At 38.7% G+C, this 22,728-nt stretch overlaps 1 protein-coding gene across 50 annotated transcripts in view; it reads right to left on the bottom strand.

The window, feature by feature from the left end:
• Window positions 1–7,847, bottom strand: part of NEB (nebulin) — a 203,584-nt gene extending 195,737 nt beyond the window's left edge. For all 50 annotated transcript variants that reach the window (XM_069577531.1, XM_069577536.1, XM_069577533.1 and 47 more), the window contains exons 1-5: window positions 7,706–7,847; window positions 7,006–7,090; window positions 6,397–6,461; window positions 3,104–3,145; window positions 1,287–1,487 (exon numbers count right to left, since the gene is read on the bottom strand). In XM_069577531.1, coding sequence (XP_069433632.1) covers window positions 1,287–1,487; window positions 3,104–3,145; window positions 6,397–6,432 — 279 coding nt within the window. In that variant the 5' untranslated portion in view covers window positions 6,433–6,461; window positions 7,006–7,090; window positions 7,706–7,847. The remainder of the gene's footprint in view (window positions 1–1,286; window positions 1,488–3,103; window positions 3,146–6,396; window positions 6,462–7,005; window positions 7,091–7,705) is intronic.
• Window positions 7,848–22,728: the final 14,881 nt, after the last annotated feature.

Below are 22,728 nucleotides of genomic sequence, written 5' to 3'. Positions count from 1 at the left end.
ACTCTTGAGTGGAATAGTCAACAATCTAAATTATACTACTGATTTCATTTCTAACCACTTTAAAAATATTGCAAACATTTGTCAACATTTTGTTCAGACTATCAGAAATTCTAGGATATTACTGTTTGAATTAATGAGGTGTTTATGGCAATAAATTGACAATAAATTTTTCTATCTTTGGTGAATACTACAGTGATAAAAGAGGCAAGATAATTTTGTTTTTAAAAATCTAAGTCTTAGAAAACCTAAATTTTGAATCACTCAAGACTCTGAAGTAGAAATTTACCAAATAGTCCCCAGTAGTTAACACTCGACCAGAAATGAATACTTATTGGCCAACCACAACATGATGCTTTTGACATAAGCATTAATCCTATATAATCTGATGCTCCCTTGAGTACTTTTCATCTTTTTTTAAGCCTCCAGAAGATGTGCAATCAGGCCACCTAGTGAGATGTCAGTCTACCCTGGACTAATCAACAAGTTAGCTCCATTTAAAGGGTTTAAACCTGCTGCCAGTCAGTGTAACTTATAGAATTGGACATGGAAATTTAAGGACAGGCATCTTAAGAGCAGTGATTCTCAGTGTGCGCTGCCCATTAGAACCTGGGAAGTTTTCAAAATCCTCTACAGGTCCCAAGCATGCCTGGACCAAATAAACTAGCACAACCTGGGCATCGGTAGTCTTAGAGCTCATAGAATCTTAGGGAAATCCAATGCGCAGCCAGTTAAAAAACTTCTGTTTCAGGTTATAGTAGAGCACTCTGATCCTCAATTTCAGATAAGTTTTCTTAGTCTGATCTTGGTTTTTTAAGATCTTTTTAAAAGATCACATTCTTTTTCACTCTATACCTCCTGGAGACACTGTTAGCTAGTCTATTTGAGAGGCATCATGCTCAGACATAGCATAAATAAATGCTATTTAGTTTATGTGAACTGATTTCATCTAAATCTATATCTAACTCTATAAATCTGTAACTCTCATTTCATTATTCTAGACTGGCAAACAAATCATGATTAAACACCAGTAAATTCTTTACAATTGGCCTGATGCTTATTTTGCAGGGATAATTTCAATAAGGATGCTTTCCCTGATGCTGGCTGCAATGGTGCAAGTAAATGGAAAGCAGAATTCAAGAGTTTTGAGACATTATATTTCTGTAAAATAAGTTTTGTCTCATACAATGTTGAGAAACAAAGTCCAGCCAGCATCCAAAACACAGTTGGTTGCGATCAGTAATTTCTCAGTAGTAAAACCAGATAAGCAGAAGTTTTTTGAAACTTACTGTGCTAAAGAGATCCTGCATTTTCTGACTGTGTGCAATGTAGGGGGTCATGAACTTTGAAGGGTCCACCTTCTTTCGAATAACCCTCTTCCTCTCCACCGGCTTTTCAGGTACTGGCTTTGCCAAGGCCGGTCTGGAGGTGTCTGATTGCTCATAGTCAGATGTCCTTGTTGTCGTAGTTTCATAGAATTCTGTTATTGTCTGAAAATTTGGCATGAAGTTATATCAAAATTTGACATTATGAAAGTAAAAACTGTAATACTATGATCTTGATATACATTATTCTAACTTCAAGTCAGATTGATATTCCTGGTGTTATTAATACTTCTTCACATCTAAAACAAGCCAAAGCAGGAAATCACATGCTATATCCACATGAAGGCACATTATGTTACATAAGTCTGAATGCTGACTGTGTCAGATTGCCTGGAACAAAAAAGGTTACTTCTTACCTACTTGCAACATTGCCTTAAAACTCCATTTGCCTAAAGGAACACTTGAAGATAGGATAAAAAATAAAACAAAAATATTTTCAATCATTTAAAAATCTTCTTAAACTGCATGGTAAAGTGAAACCAAACTGGGATCAGGGAACAAACTAAATGAAGGCAAACAAATAACTTGAATTCTTGACTTTAATATTAACTGTTAAATGATTCTAAGAAAAAGTTGCTTGTTCTTCAGGTGTTTAAGTATTCTGTTACATGAGACAAAGAATGATGAATTTGAAAAAATGAATCACATCAATAATACAAGTGATTACCATTCTCTTGGCTTAGTCAGTTAATTAAAGTGAACTAGAGTGCCACTTACACTAATAAATGCCTAGGTGAACACGAATAATGATGACAACATAATGGGGTAGTTAGCTTCACAACAGTAAGAGGTAGGTGGGAAATCGTTGCTTGTTACAATAGACTTTATAGTGGAAGAAACCAAGGTCCAAAGTTTGGGTCTAATCCAAAGTTTAAAAATACGTAAGAAAAGAAGATAAGCAGTTAAATTTTCACTGCATCTCAGCTTATATCATCTGTACCAAAAGAAGAGTTCCAGCATCAATTAGGAAAAAGAGAAACCTAAATAATAAGGAAATTGTACATCTGTGACAAACACCCTGATTTAGGTCAGATCACTGCTAATAGATTTCTCTCCACCCCTTACTACTGACGTGTGGTTGATGGTGAGAAACTAACCAGTTTACCAAATCTACACGTTAGTTTTTATGCAGGTTTCAGGGTTAGCCATCCATATCACCATGTGTCATGCTTAAGAGAAGCAGCTCCATGCAGGAAATTAAGCATGAGAGAGATTTCAGCTTGGAAAAAAAAAAAAAAAGTCCCAGCTTAGAATATTTATGGAAATGACTTTCTCAGAATTCCTAATGTGCCAAACTCTAAGTAGCATTTTATCGTATCGTCAAGGACAAAGGCTTGGAGGCTCCATTTCTTTTGAGCAGAGTTGGTGCCCAAGAAGTTATGACTCTACACAGTGAAACTGCTGGTTCCCACACAGATCTCAAGTCCAAGGCCCCACCTTTGTTGCAGAGAGTGGTGATAGCCAATCACATTATTCTAATAAACATCACCTACACCGAAAATATCACCCAAGTAATGGAGGAACCATCCCTAGCCATTTTGGATACACTGAATAGTAAAAACAGGTAATGTTCATACGTATACTGCCGACTGCTGGGCACATAGGTGAGTGACCTCCAGATTCTCCCTTTTGCCAGCTTGGTGGCCCTGAGAGTTTGAGAAAGGAGAAAACTTTCTGCTTTACTGAGCATGCAGCCTGTTCAGATGTGGGCTGGATCTTACCTCCCCTGGCACCTCTTCATAGACTGTTTCCTCTGTGTAATACTATAAATAGAGAACAAAGGTATCATTAGAACCAAAGCAGGAATCACCTCTGCTTTGCCTCAGTTAAACCACTTAGTTTATTTCACTAGTCCAGTTGGTTTCCAACATTGGTGGGAAGGAAGTAGATGGTGGGGGGCTGTTCATATTTTGAAACCCATTTCAACTATGTGAAACATCAGAGTAGCCACAGTGAAAGCCATCAGATTGAATAAGGAGATGCAGGGTGATGAGAAAGGCATCTGAGGATGGCTATTTATCTGGTGAAGCTATTTTGCTTGAGAAATAAAATGTTTTCTTATGGTACTCTCAGAGTTTGCTGAGAATATAATAACAATATCTTGAGTGTGTGGATTGGGCAGAGAGGAACTGTGATTAAAAAAAACCTCACTGTTTGCTAACTATAAAAAAAAACTCAGAAACCTCAGTGTGAATAAAATTTTAAAATATCATTCTCATGAAAATGATAGATCAGAAAGCATATACACATCTTAATTATCCCTATATCACCTTGCTGACTAAGTAATAAGAGTTTCTTCTGGAGTTATGAATAGGTCCCTTCTGGTAACATGAAGGTCCTAAAAGGGGTGCTGCAATGAGATTCCTCATCACAAATTGTGGGGAAGTTAGGCAGCAATTTGCCACTGATGGTTCTGAGGTGCCTGCAGGCTGGATCTGAAATCAAATCTACTTTTGTACTACTTCTGACATCACTAGCAATAAATAGATGTGGATAAGAACTGGCTGACATTTTGTTTCAGATGCGTAACGAGAGTGGAATCCTGCCCCTAGCATCACCCAGCTTTCCTGGATGAACAGAAGGAAAGAATGGTTTAGGCCAAGGCATACAGAAAAGGGATAAAATGAAACCACTTAGCTCATAACATTTTATGCTTCATTTTTTCTTGACCACCAAAACATATACTTGGGATGGAGGGAAAAAAAACATTGAAGGCAAAATTTCCCTCAGAGGCCTCCTTTCTTTTGCCCTTGGTTCAGTGATCTCTCATCAAATTACTGAACTATGGTCCATAGGCCACATGCTCTGTTTCACTTGCAATAAAATTAGCATAAAAGTTGCTTAATGTCTCCCACTCTTATGCTTCCTTTGCTCCTGTACTATTTTTTTTTTTAATTTTTGAAATCTAATTTTGTCTCTGTGTCCTTACACATAGCAACAGAAATCACAAGCTCTTACAGGACAGAGAATCGCTTTTATGCGCTATGTCTTCATCACATGGGAAATACCATTTAGACACTTTAGGGAATGCTGTTTGATGCTGATCTACATGGAACCATTTTTTTTTCTGGCCACACAAAGCAGCATGACTTGAAAAGTTTTCAACTAAAGTGAATGATTCACAACTATTTTGGATTTTCTTAGCATCCAAGTAAAAGCAGCTCTTTGGTAGCCATCCAATTTTACCTTTGCTACGCTCTAATCATTAGTAAATATGTCAGAAAAAAGCTTACCAAAAAAGGCAACATTATCCAAATGGTTGGCATTAACTTGTAAGCCAAATCTCTTTTTTTTTTTTTAGAGCTGTGCCACTAAATAGATAGTATGATAGTACATCTTTGCCTTTTCCTTTCTTTCTAAGTTTGACTAGAGAATGACAGTACAGCTTTATTCAGTTGTCCAAGAACCCCAGGAGAAATGTTTTTATAGCTAGTCCTAGTTTTGTGAATTCTTCCCTACCTATTTCCTTGAATCTGCCACCAATCCATTCTCATGGCATCTTCTGAGGTCAGAGAGACCTTGGTTCAATTCTTTCTGGCAGAAAGTCTATTAGTTTATCACCTGCTAGTCCCAGAAACAGGGAACAATATGGCAAGAAAAAGATGCCTAAAAATAGGCTCCTCCATTTTTATGACATCTGGTTAAACCCTTCAAATCTAGCTCTAAGGGCAATTTCCAATGACCAGTTAATACCATTATTTTAAGGAAGGCAAGGTATATTTGAGATAGAGGCTAAAAGGTATTCCTGATATTACCATCATACAGAAGGCAATTTAATTTATAATTCTGTTAGTGCTTGACAGCGATTATTGTGACCAGCAGGGATGTATGTAAAATGTGCACTAGTGAAACTATTGCACACTGAAGATCTGGCCTTTGGCATTTGAACCAGAGAGGTTGAATGTTACAATGAATGAAGGTCAGTCTGTTTTTTCCTTCATATCCTTCAATAATAAAAGCAATTGTATTTTTAGAATAAAATAAAATTTTCTTGATCTAAGTATAAACTGTCAAATAAAATAATATTCCAAAGATAGATTTTGGCATGTTCATTCGGAATTTGATTCTGGGTAACTTAAATTTCACTCTTACTAAAAAGCACAGATTTTCAAAACTGCTTCCACGTATCTTGAGCACTTAGAGATATTTTCACATGTTTAAATCATCATTAATTGGTAATTGTTATGGAGTTACAGATTCCACTGGCAATATATTTACATGGATGCTAAAGGCAAGAAGTGGTAAAGAAAAATCACAATAAAAACTAAAATAAAATAAATATAAAGCAACAACTTTATAAATCATGTCAGATATCCCAATAACCTTGAAGGAATTTTTCAAGGTGCCCACTATGGTCTTTTGTTCTTTTCCATAATTCAAATGCAAAAGCTAGTCTTGTTCCCGTGGGTAAATAGGATAGAGTTTGTGGGTAAGCATGGCTCCAACGGTCACTTGTGAGCCCCATGATTTTTACATGTTTATGTGTGTGCACATATACACATGTATAAACCCTTACATATATATATCTCATATATATATATATAAATAACTCTGAATGTTTAATCCATTTCACCCTAAACATAGATAATTAGCTTGCTGAAGCAAGGAGTAAGTAGCTGTTTTTCCCTCTGTGGCTGTGCAAATATTAAGAAATAGGATTCAGTTCTCAGAACTTTCTCTTCATTTCCTCTGTTCCTTTGGCCACAGGGGCTGGGAAATGGGGAAGAAAGTAGTTTCAGAAGACAGTTGAAAATCCACCTTTACCCCATACTTTTTTTGGGGGGGGGAATTTAAAGAAAAGCAAAAGTGGGTAACAGTGATACTTCTTTTCAGTTCTAATCCCACATAATTATAGTGAAACGGGACGTAAAATACTCCTTTTCTTATGCTTTAACAATGACTCTTTGTGAAGTTATAATAGACAACGTATTTTTCAAAACGATTTTCACCCACACGGCTTTGACTATCGCCACATAAATACACTTGTCAGAGTCAGGAGTTTTAAAAATCTTACCTCCACCACCTCCTCATATTCTTCGTCATCTGCCATTTTCCCAGAGTAGTAGTGGCACCTACAAACTTTACATATTCCAGACAAATGAAAATACATTAGAATCTATCCCCAGGAATGAAATCACCTTATAGTATTACAAAAACAAAACCAGAGGCTAATCTGTTCTATATACTCATGTATTATTGCAGGCTAAGTGAGAGGAGATATGTAAATTCTGGTCTAAAAAAACAGGCTTCCAATTTCTCAATTCCCTCAGGAATGTGTTTTGTATTGCTACTTCTAGCTATATGATCAATCTAGTTAAAGTTGTAAAATGAAGCGGAGGTGACAGAGTGAGAGGGTTTGGAGTCAAAGGAACAGAGTATTTACGTTTCCAAATACTTGGAGGAAAAAAAATACTTTCAAGCAAAATTTCAAGGAAAAATTTTAGGGAAAGTTCAACTTGGCTTTCAGAAAAAAGTTGGAGTTTTTCCTGGTAGCGCCAAAATTCTGAGTGCTGCCTTAGGTCTCCATCCTGTTACACCACATTGTATGCAATAGAGCCTATGCTTCAAATTAGAACACATAAAAATAAATCTGTCAACGGACTTGAAAAGAAAAAATAGAAACCTCAAGGCAACGGGGTTATTTTCTTCCCAAACACCATTGGCTTGTACGGATTTTTCCTCTTTCGTTTCTGTAGCTCTGATCAAACCTGAAAAACAGCAAATGGTTAAAGCATTGACTCAAGTTCATTTGACATGGTGGGTCTTGGGCCCAAGTGGCTAATTCAGGAACCAGCAAAGGGATCTCCCAAGGCCGTCTTTGACGCCAGAGAGGAGGACTCTCTCTCTCTCGGTAAAAGTAGATGATGTTTTGAAGCAGCTGTCCCTTCACCCAAAGATATTTGCTTGTAAACCAATACCCCAGCTGTGGCTGGTTTTGTTAAGCTAGCAAAACTGCCGCTCCTTCTGAGTCAAATGAAGTCCGGTAGAACCAGATAAATATAGGAACGAAGGACATAGATCTTTTTTCATCCTAATATATTTAGAAAAAACGAAAAACAAAAGCAAAAACATAAAAAAAATTCATTAGACAAGATAGCCAACTCGGTCAAGCAGTAAGTTGGTTAGTATAGGTCTTTAATCACACACTACATGTCAGGTATAAGTAAGACCTGAGCTGGGTCATAGGGTTATAGACTTTCCTAGTCATGTTTGCATCACTCATTTCCCCAGTTAAGACCCAGATTTTGGAAAATACCTCAAGGGAAGTTGTAAAATTTCTCCTAAAAGAATATTACAGAAAAAAAGCCATAAATTGGCCTTACCTTCAATCTACCAAATAAATTTCCTCAGCAGCAAAGCCTCTCCCAACTCTCCCCTCCTGACAACCCCAGACAAGAGCCGGTGTGGAGCATGGGCTCCGAATTATCATGTGGCCAGAGCAGCCAATCAGATCCCAAGTCGCTCAAATTTCAGAAGCTAAATATACTAAGTGATCTTCTGAAAACCACCTGTTCATCAATTCCACTAAAGGATAAAGGGTAACAAATTGCTTGCATAGAAGTATTCAAATGTAATGGAATTTTACCTAACTTCCAGCGTATGGGGTTCAAATTGAGATTTAATCTCTCATTTCCTACTGCTCTGTTTAATATCATATTCATGCAAAAGAACTTAGAAGAAAATCAGCATGACTTTGAGGGGCTTTAACCCTCCTGTAAACTGCTTCCTCACCAGTTTTTCCATCTTCATGGAGATAAATAAACTCGCTCTTATACAGCTCACCTGGTGAGCCTGGTAAGTTACAGGTGTTGATATGAAAGAAATAGAGGGATAGGATCCAGAAAACCTAAGTTGGTAAAACCAGTTTTTAAAAATGTGATAAAATGACGTGATAGGTGAAAATACTTCATGGTGACGTTAGATAAGGTACCCACAGGGCATAACTAGAGAGATTAGCCCCATCATTTTTCTATTACTAAACCAGTGAGGGGAATGCCAAGACCATACTCATTACCTTCGCCCTTTGTAAGCAAGCCTAGCTGCTAGCAATACAGAGCCTCCCTCAGATATAGCTAATTGGGTTATTGATTTCTTTTTTATTTCAGGTGACTCTGAGAGGCAAAATATGAATGCAGGTACAAAGGGGCTCAATTTCTGAAGAGCAAGAGCAAATAAAATGGAAATCAGTAAATTGTTAGAAAATAACGCTCTATTTGCAAGCCAGAGTGTGAGACGCTGTATAAAAGTTATCCAACAACTTTCTACCTGCAGGTGATTCTCACTGACTAATGTCTTTCCACTCCCTGTTCTCAGGCAAAACTCGATAGGTCACTTGCATCTTAATGTGGATTTGAAACTAAACATATTGTTATGTTTTTTTTTTTGGGGGGGGGGGTTAAATGTTAGGAAGAAATCTCACATTCCAAACATACGCACTTCTCCCTTTTCTGTGACTCATATGGTAGTAAAATTTGAACATCATCTTTCCATCTGAATTAGTTATACCGGTTGATTTCATTTGTTTTTACAAGTTTTCTCACCAAGAAATATTTGTGTGTAATATGATCATTTACCTGGAAGCTGCAAACTAGAAGAATGGTGACTTACTATTCACCACGTGCTTTTTAAAAGATGGTGTTCCATTGAACAATAATATGGGTCTTTTAAAAAAACATATAGTACAAAAATACATAAAGTAAAAAATACGTATAGATTAATGTTTACCTGGAGTTATGCCCTCAAGATGAAAGAACTCCTCTATTTTTCAGTCCTATTGACGGCCTCTTCTGTGGAAGGAGAATAAATTGATACCTTGATTTATCAGTAGCTCCTTGCATGCCTTTCACATAAGTGCTCAATAAATGTTAACCATTATTATTTTAAAATTATTAATACATTTTTAAACATTTTATTGGTATCTTTACTCTTTATATTAGACTGAAATGCTAACTTACTGTGAAACTTCTGAAATCAGACTGTAGTCTAAGAATTTATGAATCAGTAGGAGTTTGGCTGTAAGACTGTACGTTGTTGTTTAGTTGCTAAGTTGTGTCCAGCTCTTTAGCAACTCCACGGACTGTAGCCCACCAGGCTCCTCTGTCCATGGGATTTCCTAGGCAAGAATATCAGAGTGGGTTGCCATTTCCTTCTCCAGAGGATCTTTTCAACCCAGGGATCAAATCCGCATCTCCTATATTGTCAGGTAGATTCTCAACCACTGAGCCACCAGGGGAGCCTGTAAGACTGTATAACTGGCTACAAGACAAAGCCGGGTACAGTTAGGTACCAGTAGCAGAGCTTCAGATGATGTTTTCTGAAATACCAAAGTTTAGAAGTGTCATGTCTGGAGACCATAATAAATTTTATGGAGGAGATGGCATTGTACTAGAGCTTCTGTTGTCGCAGTCTGATTTCATTAATTATTTTAACCAAATTATATCTGCACATTATTGAAGAATCAAATAGTTTTGCAAGGCTTCTTACTAAAATCAGTGCCTCCTGTTTCCATCATGCCTCTTTTCCCCACCCTGGAGACAATCATTTTAACCATTTTAGCGGAATCATTTGTTATTTATCTCTACAAAGTTAACAAAAATGTCTCTATTATTCTTTTCTGATTTTTTTCAGTCATGGGTATTATCTGTCAGGTTCCTACCTTGGAAGATGAGGCTTTAGTTTTCTTTTATATAAAACCCCACTCTCACCAGACATAAGCCTCACCTCCCATCTCTATACTCCCAATAAGGTTTTTTTATGTAATTCAGAATTCAATGTTTACATTATTATGATTAACAAAAGGGGTTCACAGCGGAACCCCATTATAATTATTTTCCTTTTCATGCCCAACAGTTAATTTTTTTGCAAGTTGATAGTTTTTTTTTTTTTTTCTGTTTTTTCTCCACTGGCTTCATTTTTATAGACAAGCAGTATCCAATACAACTTTCTGCAGTACTGGAAACATTCTAATACCACTACCAAGATGGTAGCCACTAGCCACATGTGGGTATTGAACACTCAGTACATGTCTAGCATGACTGCAGACCCGAGATTTATATATTTTGTTTAATTTGTGCTTAAATAGCCACATGGTGGCTGGTGGCTATGGTGTTGAACAGCACAATTCTAGAGATGTTTCACTACCTCAGACTTGCTGTCTAAATCTGCTCTTGTCCTTTTCAAAGACATCAAGCAGCATTTTATGTGTGTTTCTATGCTAAATGACTTCCATCATGTCCGACACTTTGCGACCCTATGGATCACAGCCTGCCAGGCTCCTCTGTCCATGGGATTCTCCAGGCAAGAACACTGGAATGGGTTGCCATGCCTTCCTCCAGGGGATCTTTTCAACCTAGGGACTGAACCTGAGTCTCCAGCATAAAAGCAGGTGGCATTCTTTACCACTAGCGCCACCTGGGAAAACCCAGCATTCTATAGTTATATTCATCTTAGATCTCTCAGGGAGCCATCTGATCCATCTGGCCTAGTTTCTTCCATAGCTGGTGCTCAGGACTTATTCTGAATCCCCTTCACTGTTATTCTGGGGATTATGTGGATTATAATATGAAAATTCCCATTCCTTTACTGAACTAATATTTATTATGTAAAATAAAAAAGGCACTGTTCTAGGTGCTTCCACCATGCAGCAGACATTGACTACGCAACATATATGCTCCACTTCTTGCTTATTAGCAGAACCAAAATTTAGTTTCGGACAAAAATATGCTAATTAAAAAAATATACTCCTCTTCAATTCCTTAAATGTTAGGGGAAAACTGTGACAGTTTTGCCAGTAAGATTTAAGTGCAATACTAGAGAATAAGGCTTCTGGGAAAGGTATGATTTTATTGATGAGCAGGGTCAGATTCAGTTGGCATGCACTATTTTCCTCTTGCCATTCCTCCCTTCTCTAGACCTAGAACACAGATATAATGTCTACGGACAGAGCAGCCACATTGAGACTATGAGGGTATAAGTTATACACTAAGAAATGTAAAGCCAGAAGGGGCCTTAGTCTTTAGTGACTTCCTTAATTTTTATATTTCATAATTAGTTTATACTTCAATGAGTTAAATATATAATTGCACAAATAATTACATTGTGATTATTTTAAATGTTCCTGTTTATTATATCAGAGAAGGCAATGGCACCCCACTCCAGTACTCTTGCCTGGAAAATCCCATGGACGGAGGAGCCTGGTAGGCTGAAGTCCATGGGGTTACAAAGGGTCGGACACAACTGGGCAACTTCACTTTCACTTTTCATTTTCATGCATTGGAGAAGGAAATGGCAACCCACTCCAGTATTCTTGCCTGGAGAATCTCAGAGACAGGGGAGCCTGGTGGGCTGCCGTCTATGGGGTCGCACAGAGTCAGACATGACTGAAGTGACTTAGCAGTAGCAGCAGCAGTGTATTATATATTAATTTTTTTCTATTTTTCACTTTGCCACTAATAAAGTTGGTTATCTTTTCATGTTTATTGACTATTTGTATATTTTATTCTGTGTATTTTCAGCCCATATCTCTCCACCTACCCTGATTTATAGTCATTCTTAATATATTATAGACATTGACCATGTGTCTCTTCTGTATGTTGTGAATATTCTAAGTTGTTTGTGGTGTCTGTGGCCATAGAGATGTTTTAAATCCATATGCAGTCAAATCAGGAAATCCGTCCCCAGCTTTGACACTACTTAATAGGTGAATTGAATTTAAATGCCACTTTTAGTACTTCTTGAATTAAATTGGATGTCTGTTTCTAGAGTCTAGTATTTTTTCTTGTTTCGCTTTCCTTTTGCTTTCTGGAGTTTTGCTTTTTTACTTTTTGTGTTTGTTGTGACTTTTAATATAAACAAAAAACTATATAAAACTTATGTGTGCGTTATTCATTCAGTCGTGTCCGATTCTTCGTGGCTCTATGGACTGTATCCTGCCAGGCTCCTCTGTCCATGGGATTTCTCAGGCAAGGATACTGGAGTGGGTTGCCATTTCCTTCTCCCAAACTTATGTGTGAAAGTGAAAGTGAAGTCGCTCAGTCGTGTCTGACTCTTGGCGACCCCATGGACTGTAATCCACCAGGCTCCTCAGTCCATAGGACTTTCCAGGCAAGAGTACTGGAGTGGGTTGCTATTTCTTTCTCCAGGAGATCTTCCCGACCCAGGGATTGAGCCCGGGTGTCTCGCGTTGCAGGCAGACGCTTTACCATCTGAGCCACTGTGAACAATTTAGCAAATGGGGTAAAGTGAACATTCATATAAATATCACTCAGGTACAAAAAGATGATCTCTGTCCTGTCCTTGAGAGTAACAATTTACTTGCTCTTATTTTTAATTTTACCACCTCTGTATGCACTCCTAAACAATTTAGTTTTGTTTTTAAATTTTACATAATGGATTCATGCTATATGAAATTTTTATAGTATAACTTTTCATTTAACATTGTTTGTTGATTTTTAATTATATAATAATCTTTGTGTGTGTGCGCTTGTTAGTCGCTCGGTTGTGTCCTACTTTTTGTGACCCCATGGACTGTAGCTCGCCAGGCTCCTCTGTCTATGGAATTCTCCAGGCAAGATTACTGGTGTGGGTTGCCATTCCCTTCTCCAGATAATAATGTTTACTATTGTGTAATACTTCAAATATTTTATAATATGACTCTACCTCTATTTATCCAGTCAGCTGGTGAGGAGGAACTGAGTATTTGCAGCTTTTGTCAGGTAAAAGCAAAGATGAACCTTCTTGCACAGGTATTCTGGTACTCATAGACAATTAAATGACCAGAGTATGTATGTAGGCATGCAAATTATAGGTCAAAGAATATGCTAATCTTCAACTTTATTAAATAATGTTACCTGGTTTCCAAAGCTGGTACCAATTTATATTCTCATCAGTCACGTATGCTTTTAACCTGGCTATAGTAAAGCTTTCTAAATTTTGTCTGCCTGATGGCAATGTAATAATTTAACCTTGTGGTTCTAGTTTGCATTTTCATTACTGCTAGTAAAGTTGAACTCTTTTTCATACGTCTAGTAGACATTTGGATATTTTGTTGTTTTTTGAGAAATATCTGATTAATTCTCTTACCCATTTTTCCACTGAGTTGTTGGACATTTGCTCATTGATCTATAAGCCCTCTTTTATATGGATATGAATCCTTTGATAGTTATGTGTTGTAAATATCTTCTCTTCTGTATGGTTCTTTCCATTAGTTTCACACTGACATCTGATGAACAGGAATTCTTAATTTTCAGGTAATTAACTTGATAAGTTTCTCCACTGTGACCAGTGCTTTCAATAAGAAAATCCTTCTACCATAAGAGTATGAAGATATGTTCCTGTATACTCTTCCAGATACTAAGCATTTTACCTTTCAGATTTATGTTTAATCTATCTGGAAATTATTATTTTTGTGTATAATACAAACAAGAAATCTAATTTTACTTTTTTCCTATGGATTGCCAATTGTGTCAATTTTATCAAAAATTCCATTCTTTCCCCACTGGATGAAATTCCTCCTCTGCTATCAATCTTATCCACATATATATGAGTTCTTTCCAGACTCTCTATTCTATCTACTGGTCTACAATACCACACTGTTGTTTTTCTTAGCTTTACAATCTGTCTTGATGTCTGGAAGAACAAGTCTTCCCACCATATTATCTTTAACAGGGTTTTGGCTCTACTCATTTTAGATATTCTAACTAAATTTTAGAAGCAGCTTATCAATTTCCCTAAAACGCATTCATTCAACTAATCTATTTGACTCTTCCTAAGTCAGTATCACACTGTTTTAGGCCTTGTAGCTCTTTTACATGTTTTGGTATCTGTAGGGCAAGTTGCTTACACACTTCTAAAAATCATCTAGATACCCTCATCCTTTTGTTCTTTTAGAAGTTCTGAGAATAAGCTTATCCAGTTCCATGAAAATTGTCTTTGGATTCTTTTTTTAATAATTGCATTGAATTTGTAGATTTATCTTGCAAGAATTGATACTTTATAATGTAATCTTCCCAGCTAGATTTTTTACATCCATTAGTTTTATGGGTTTTGTTATATAGATCTTACACATTAAATAAACTAAGCATGCATGCATGCTTAGTGGTGTCCAACTCTTAGTGACCCCATGGACTGTAGCTCGCCAGGTTCCTCTGTCCATGGGGATTCTCCAGACAAGAATACTGGAGTGTGTTGCCATTGCCTTCCTCAGGGGATCTTCCCCACCCAGGGATCAAACACAGGTCTCCTGCATTGCAGGCAAATTCTTTACCACTGAGCCACCAGGAAAATAAGTGTATTCCTAGGCATATTAAATGGCAACGCACTCCAGTATTCTTGCCTGGAAAACCCCATGGACAGAGGAAACTGGTGGGCTACAGTCCATGAAGTCACAAGAGCTGGACACAACTTTGCAACTAAATCACCACCAGAAATATAAAGCATTTACTTTCATTGTGAATTCAATTTTGTATAGACTTTCTGGTAGACAGTATGTATCAAGTCCCTCTTTTTATTCCTATTATTGATTTATCATTTGTTATCCTTAATAACTTTTTAATAAAACTTATTAGGACCTTGAGAAAGGTAGAAATAAATGTCTGTGCTCAGTCAGCTGTCTTGAAGCCAGTGCATGGACACAGCAATTTTGAGGGAATTTTGGATAGAACTTCAGAGCCAGAAATGATAGGAGGAAGAGCATTAGTAGACAGTATGAACAACCACATAGGGGCGGGAAAGTGTATGTCATGCTCAGGGAATGAAGATTAACGTGATTTAGGTCAGGTAAGGTATACGCAGGCTTCCCTGGTGGCTCAGACAGTAAAGCGTCTGCCTACAATGTGGGAGACCTGGGTTCGATCCCTGGGTCAGGAAGATCCCCTGGAGAAGGAAATGGCAACCCAGTCCAGTACTCTTGCCTGGAAAATCCCATGGACCGAGGAGCCTGGTAGGCTACAGTCTATGGGGTCACAAAGAGTTGGACATGACTGAGCAACTTCACTTCACTTCTTCAAGGTATATGTAGAGAAGTAATCGAAGACTCTGAAACAGCAGCTATGCTGTGAAGGACCCTGAATGCCCAGCTTAGCAGTAGAAAAATGGAATGCTCCAACAATGTCATATTGCTGTTCTCCTCTACATAGTGTAGAGCTTTAAGTTAGTCAGGCAGTAGTTAAATAAATACACATCTGAAACACATTACATATACAATTAAACACATTCAGTTGTGAAACATGCAAATTCAACAACATAGCAGGATATATAGGTATGAAATGGAGCTTTCTCAAATTATCAAAACTCCCAGGTGTTATTTGCTTTTCAAAAGCCATGTCAGACACACTAAATTTCAGCAATATTGCCTACTCACCCTTCTGAATTCTCCCACCTCCTCTTACTGAGTTTTCCTGCAATCAGAACCCATGAAAAACACATAAACATGGAAGAGGGAAATTTTTAAATGTTAACTTACCTTCTGGCCCATTTCTGGGTTCCTTCTCTCCTGTCCCTGCTTTCTAGGAGGACTTGGACACAGGTTTATTTTTTAAGTGAGATTTCCATTAAGTTTCCTTTTTCTAGAGTCTTGACTTTGAAGCAGCATGTCTCTGAATCTCTGCACTGAACTGAGAACAGCCAAGGGTTTTCTTTGTTTTTCCTTGGGTGCTTCTCTCTCCACAGCCTACCCCAAATTGTCCTTTCAACCCACTACCCATGGTTATTCAATTGTTATGGAGTAAATTAACAGAATTTACAATTTACTGCCCGTTTCCAACCAAACTTTGCCAATGGATGAGTGTCAAAAAAATGTCAGCCTTAAATTGTTGACATTCCTAAAGAGTTTCCAACTTGAGATATAAAGATATTAATAAAATAACAAAGACGGTTTTCTTGTGATCTCACTCCATAGGTAATACCTCCAACTCTTGCCCTCATACACAAACACATGTGTGCGTGGGTGCGAATCCTTTCATGCATATATAAGTATGTGTGTGTATTTCTTTTTGAGGGAAATGACTTCCTAAATACTAGTTTGAATATATGTCATTACATTGTTCTTAAAAGTAAGATCTAGTGTTCAAAAATTATTCATTATATATATTTGTGCATATGTAAATCTAAAGAGAGAGGCAGCCATAGAATTTACAATAGGAACGTGTAGCTTAAATGACAATTTTTAAAATTAAATACACATTTCCATGTATTAGTTTTTATATTTATTGGTCTTAGGGGAGGTAGCCACTGTATCACTTTCTAATTAGCAAGAAAAGACTGTGAAGGAGGTGGGATTTTATGAGGTCCTGTATATGCCAAACCAATCCACCTAAGCCATTCTTGGACAATGATTTTTTTTAATCTTTAAAAAAAAAAAAAAAAGTTAACCAGTTCCTAATGCTCTTTGAGTTATAAGCAGTCCAGGACTGCATAACTCACTTGACAGAGTTTGAACCAATATCTAACTGACCTGTCTGTCACTGTTAGTGGGATCAGGACAGTCCATTTTTCAAGAAGGAAAGTGAAGAGGAGAGAGTTTGCCAGTAATGTTTTTATGAGCACTCACATAGCATTGGAAGTTGGATGTTTGACAAGATAGAAAATATGGGCAGGTAAACAGTGGACAATAGTTGTCCAGTTGATTCTCAAGTGCAGTGTAGTTCCAGGAAGACCCCAAAATGCAGGTCTGTTCCTGAAATCCAGTTCATCATGGGATGGGCAATCTATCTGACCTATTGAAAACTGGTGGTCTGGAGGTCACAGGAAAACAGGGTCAATTCTATCTTCTTCAGTGACTTAAGATATTCTTTAGGGAGGATGAGGGTAGCAATATTAACTGAATTAAACAGATAATCTCAGATCCAAACTGCAACCTTAAGAGCTGTACTCCTGGGATCATCATTTCAGTAGACAGCTGCCTTAAGTGGGCATAATTGGTACTTGGTTACTCTTGAGAATAGTTTTTTTCCCAAAATGGAAGCTTGTACTATAGAACCTCTCTATGACTTCCTTTTCTTAAAAGTAACCAAGAAAATTGGGACTGGTCTTTCCCCATAGAAGTTCTTGAGAATCATTAGCCTTACAAGTTGGTCCATGGAAAGAGGGTTCCATTGTGAAGAAGTATGGGAAGTGCTGAGCTTTCTAACCCCTCAATGCGATTTGCAGGCACATTCAATTGTAATGGCTCTAAGAAATGGCCTCCAAGGAAAAGAAATCTACTGGTTTGTTTGGTTTTACCTTGGATGTCTGAAAATTATTTGACCCAGAACAATATATTTAATTTTGTCCCATTGAATATACTTTGCAGATCCTGACATTAAGACTTGTCCAGTGTGGCAATTCCAGACTTGCCTCAGTCTAAACAAACCCTGGGGACCAGCACAGAAAAAACTGGCTCCCAGGGCTGGGAAGAGAGAGTTGGTTTACTAACTTTCCCATCTCTGACCTGCATGTAATTTAATTGAGAACTAACTGTATTACTCTTGAAAACCCTCCCCGTGCTTCAGGACTCATTTTCTTTATCTGTAAAATGAGTGAGCTCTGTGACCCTTTCAGTTCTGTCATTGCATAAAATATCTTCCTATGTGTGAGGTTCACTTTAGAACTTGACCTCTCCACTGCTCCTTGGGCTGCTGAGTGACAGACAACACAGCTAATCTTCCATAAATAGATGTTCCATATCTTGGGTCTCAGGATAAATTTATAGCTGAAGATTGACACATAGTAACTTTCAAATGAGAGCAATTTGAACTCCATGAGAAAACATTTTACACTATTTAAAAAACATTATAAAGCAATAGTATAGTTTTAATTTAATAAGTATGAAAGCACAGTCCTAACTTTTATTTAAAAATAAAAAATGTTTAGAATTAACCAATACTTACCAAGCAATTTCTCCAGACAGGTCAATGACCAAGAGGCATTTCAATGCACCTTAGAGCTATCCCCGGAGCCACTAGGGTTAAATATGACTTTTTAACTTAGAAAACTTCTATTTGTTTCCTCCTGTTCTTTATGAAGGGCTTCCCTGATAGCTCAGTTGGTAAAGAATCTGCCTGCAATTCAGGAGACCCCGGTTCGATTCCTGGGTAAGGAAGATCTGCTGGAGAAGGGATAGGATACCCACTCCAGTATTCTTGGGCTTCCCTCATGGCTCAGCTAGTAAAGAATCTGCCTGCAATGTGGGCGACCTGGGTTTGGTCCTTGGGTTGGGAAGATCCCCTGGAGAAGGGAATGGCTACCCACTTCAGAAACCAATAAAAGACTTTTCAGCATGATTAGTACATTTCTTGACTGGTTACAGGTATGCCTCATTCAACCATGCTAGGGGCTTAACAACTAGCAGAAACATTTTGTTTCTCTATTATTTTGCTTAACTCTGAATGGTGACAAAAGGGTCTAAATACCAACTGATCTAAAAATGAATCTAAGGTTGCAGAGGCTGAGATGGAGCAATAGTAAAGTTCAAATCTAATTTAGATGCCCAGGAAAACATGGCTTTCAAGGAAAAATACTTAAAGAAATATTGCTTAATTTTAAGTCATGGTATTTCCAGGAAGAAACTATGAGATAATAAACTAGCAATGTATTAATTTCAAGTGAGTATCCAAAACAAAATTCTAACCCCATTATCAGTTTGGAACTTGCTTCGTGAAATAAGCAAAAAATAGTTCTACAGTTAAGGAGTAAGTCAAGTAGGTCAAGTCCTATACACAGGGAATAGGTAGAGACTGTAAGCTTTAAAATGCACAATTCCCAGAGGCTAAATACCTGGCACCCACAGAAAGACAAAGGAATCCTTCCTCGGACCTCAGCTCAGTTCACCTTCCTGACTTTCTCTTTATCCAAATGCACAAAATGGAAATAAAAACCGAATTATAAAGCTGATTGTTGCTTTGCCATGCCACCTAAAAACCCAGACTGGGGGCCTTATCAGAGACCATTTTGGGCACTCAGCTCAAGAAAACCTACAGGTGGTGTTTTATCAATGTACGATCTGTCCCTTGGCCCTCTGGACATATTCCATCATTTCTAAAGCCTAATCTGCATCTCTGTCCCTGAGGCTCTTTTCCTCAGGCTTAGAGGAAGCTATACTGCCCAGCAAGCTGCAGACCTCTGTGAAAAGAAATTAGCATACCACACCAGTCACCAGCTACCACACTCAATCGTGACTGTCAGGAAATTTTGCATTAATACCCCAGTTCTCTCCCACCTTGATAGGAATAATTCGGAGGCACGTGTTTTGCTCTGATCCCAGGTTCCCTGTGGCTTAACAGTTCTGCCTTCCCTTCCTTGTATTACATGCCTTCCTTTACTGGAGTTGTTTGCACTTCCTAAATTGTTGTTTAGTCGTGTCTGAACTCTTTGCAACCCCATGGACTGCAGCACGGCAGGCCTCCCTGTCCTCCACTATCTCTCAGAGTTCGCTCAAATTCATGTCCATTGAGTTGGTGATGCTATCTAACCATCCCATCCTCTGCCTCCCTCTTCTCCTGCCCTCAACTTTCCCAGCATCAGAGTCTTTTCCAGTGAGTTGACTCTTCACATCAGGTAGCCAAAATATCGGAGCTTCGGCTTCAGTATCAGTCCTTCCAATGAATATTCAGGGTTGATTTCCTTTAGGATTGACTGGTTTCATCACCACTTCTTAAGTACTTTCACTTAAATCCATCTTCAGTGTCTGCACCTGGGAAAATCCACATTAAGACATTAGTATATCCATTTCACTGGAGAAGGCAATGGCACCCCACTCCAGTACTCTTGCCTGGAAAATCCCATGGACAGAGGAGCCTAGTAGGCTGCAGTCCACGGGATCGCAAAGAGTTGGACACGACTGAGTGACTTCACTTTCACTTTTCACTTTCATGCATTGGAGAAGGAAATGGCAATCCACTCCAGTGTTCTTGCCTGGAGAATCCCAGGGACAGGGGAGCCTGGTGGGCTGCTGTCTATGAGGTCGTACAGAGTCGGACACGACTGAAGCGGTTTAGCAGCAGCAGCAGCATATCCATTTCACAATGAGGAGGTGAAGTTCTCTAAAACGTTATATGTTCTGCAAAGGTGCATCTTTGTCTAGGAAAACCTCTTCCATCATGCTCAAGCTCTCCAGAAGCCACTCTAGTGGGCTCTTATGATTGCCTTGCCTGTGCCTTTGACCCCTCCCCGAAACGTCCCCTCCATCTTCTCAGCTAATTTATGTCTAAATCTTTTCTGGAAGCTACATCAAAAGCTATAGGGACATCCTGGTGGTCCAGTGGTTAGGACTCTACACTCCCAACCCTGGGAACTAAGATCCTGCATGCTACAGCAAAGTAAAAAAGTGACTATCCCATTCTCTAGGATAGTTTCCAAAGTGAGGTCCCAGGACTAGCAGTATTAGGATCACCTGGGAACTTGCTAGAAATGCACATTCTTGAGTCCCTACCCTAGGCTATTGAATTAGATTCTCTTGGGTAGCGGCCCAGCATCTCTATTTTAACAAACCTTCCAAGTGATTCTCCTGCATGATCAACTTTGAGAACTACTGCTCTCAGAAGTATTTCCTGCCACCCACAATCTAGCTGTAAAACCTCCAACTCCAGTTCCCTGCCCTCTTCCACAATTTTTCAAACTCTCTTGCTGCCTCCTCCATCTCTCTCACATGGACCTCTTTTCTCCCTCTCCAATGCGACTGGTTTAATTCAGGCCAATCCACATTTCTCTCTTGAATTATCAATGCAGTCCCCCAACTGGTCTCCCTGAATATATGTCTCCCCTCTATTCTCCATCAGTCTTCAGGTGTGTGTGTCTAAAATGCAAAACTGTTGTGCCCTTTCTAGTGCTTCAAACATTTTCAGTGCTGCCTGTCATCTAAAGGTAAGTTTATGACCCAAGGCCATTGGTGATTTGGATCCTGCCTAACTTTTCCTGGATTTCAGACATGCCAAAGTACCTATAGCTTACCTCCCCATTCACTCCCTCAAGGAGTGGCTGAACCACCTCTATGACAGGTGCATTCCTTAAGATCTTGAAGACCCCGCTAGGGCTCCTCCTTAAGCCCTTCAGTTCAGTTCAGCCATTCAGTCTGACTCTTTGCGACCCCATGGACTGCAGTGTGCTAGGCTTCCCTGTTCATCACCAGCTCCTGGAACTTGCTCAAACTCATGTCCATCGAGTTGGTGATGCCATCCAACCATCTCATCCTCTGTCATCCCCTTCTCCTCCTGCCTTCAATCCTTCCCAGCATCAAACAACCCTTCAAGTCAATCTCTGCTGCAGGGATGAAGAGAGGAGAGAGGGAGGGGCCAAAGCTTGATCCACCCCCCACCCCCACCCCCCCCCACCCCCACCCCCTACATTTTCAGTTTTGCTTCAGGCAGGTCTTACCTCTCAGGGACCAGTGAGGGCACTTGGCTTCTAGCCCATTTTGCATTCCTTATCTTTGGCTCTAGGGTTTCTTTTGTCCCTAAACTCTTTGAGATGAATTCCTCCTCTGTAAACTAGAGATACATGCTTGCTTTGTGTAAAACATGGGGCTGGTTGAGGCTCAAATGAGAAAACATTTATAAAGTTTGTAAACTCTGAAGTACGAGACAAAAGTAAGGTATCACTGTCATATAATTGTAACAATTACACTAGCCAACATTTAGTGGACGTTAATTATTTGCCAGGGTTCATCTGAGCATAAAGTACACCATTTTATTTTATCCCTTTAATGACCCATGAGTAACATACTATGATAATTCCATTTTACATAAGAGGAAACTGAGGCAGCAGAAATTACAGATAACCTGCCCAACATTACTTAGAAGTAATGGAGCCAGGATTCAGACCCAGGTACTGTCAGCTCAGAGCCCAGTTTCTTAACTCCTATATGCTACTTCTTTATGGGCATGTCCGTGACTGTAGGGATGTGACATTATTCAAAGGGCCTGACATATTCTAGCACAGGCCAGTTAAACTCACTATACAGGGATCAATCTATGGCTCTATCATCCATCCATCCATCTACCTACTCACTGGTCACTCATTCACTGTCCTCCATTGGTGGCTGGAGTGGTGAAGGGTCATATTCCTTGGGTCAGAGCACCTGAGTAAAAAGACACTACAGTGTGACCCTGAGCAAGTAACCTACCTGCTTTGCACCGTGGGTTATTTTCCTGTAAAATGAGGAAGACATTTGTACTGGCCTCAAAATTTTGTGCAGATTAAGTGAAAGAATTTATGTAAAAAGTTGAACACTGTGCCTAATCTCTGATAAGTATTCAATCAGTGTTGGTTATTATTATTATCATTTCTCTGGGGGCAGTAGCCATGTGGTCAGGCAAAGCAATATTCTCTACCAAAATGTGAAGAATGCATTATAGGAGCTATCACATGTCTCCAG

This window comes from Ovis canadensis, chromosome 2, assembly GCF_042477335.2.
Source record: "Ovis canadensis isolate MfBH-ARS-UI-01 breed Bighorn chromosome 2, ARS-UI_OviCan_v2, whole genome shotgun sequence".
NCBI lineage: Eukaryota > Metazoa > Chordata > Mammalia > Artiodactyla > Bovidae > Ovis > Ovis canadensis.
The sequence above is the reverse complement of the archived record's forward strand: the minus strand, read 5'-3'. Positions and strand labels throughout refer to the sequence as shown.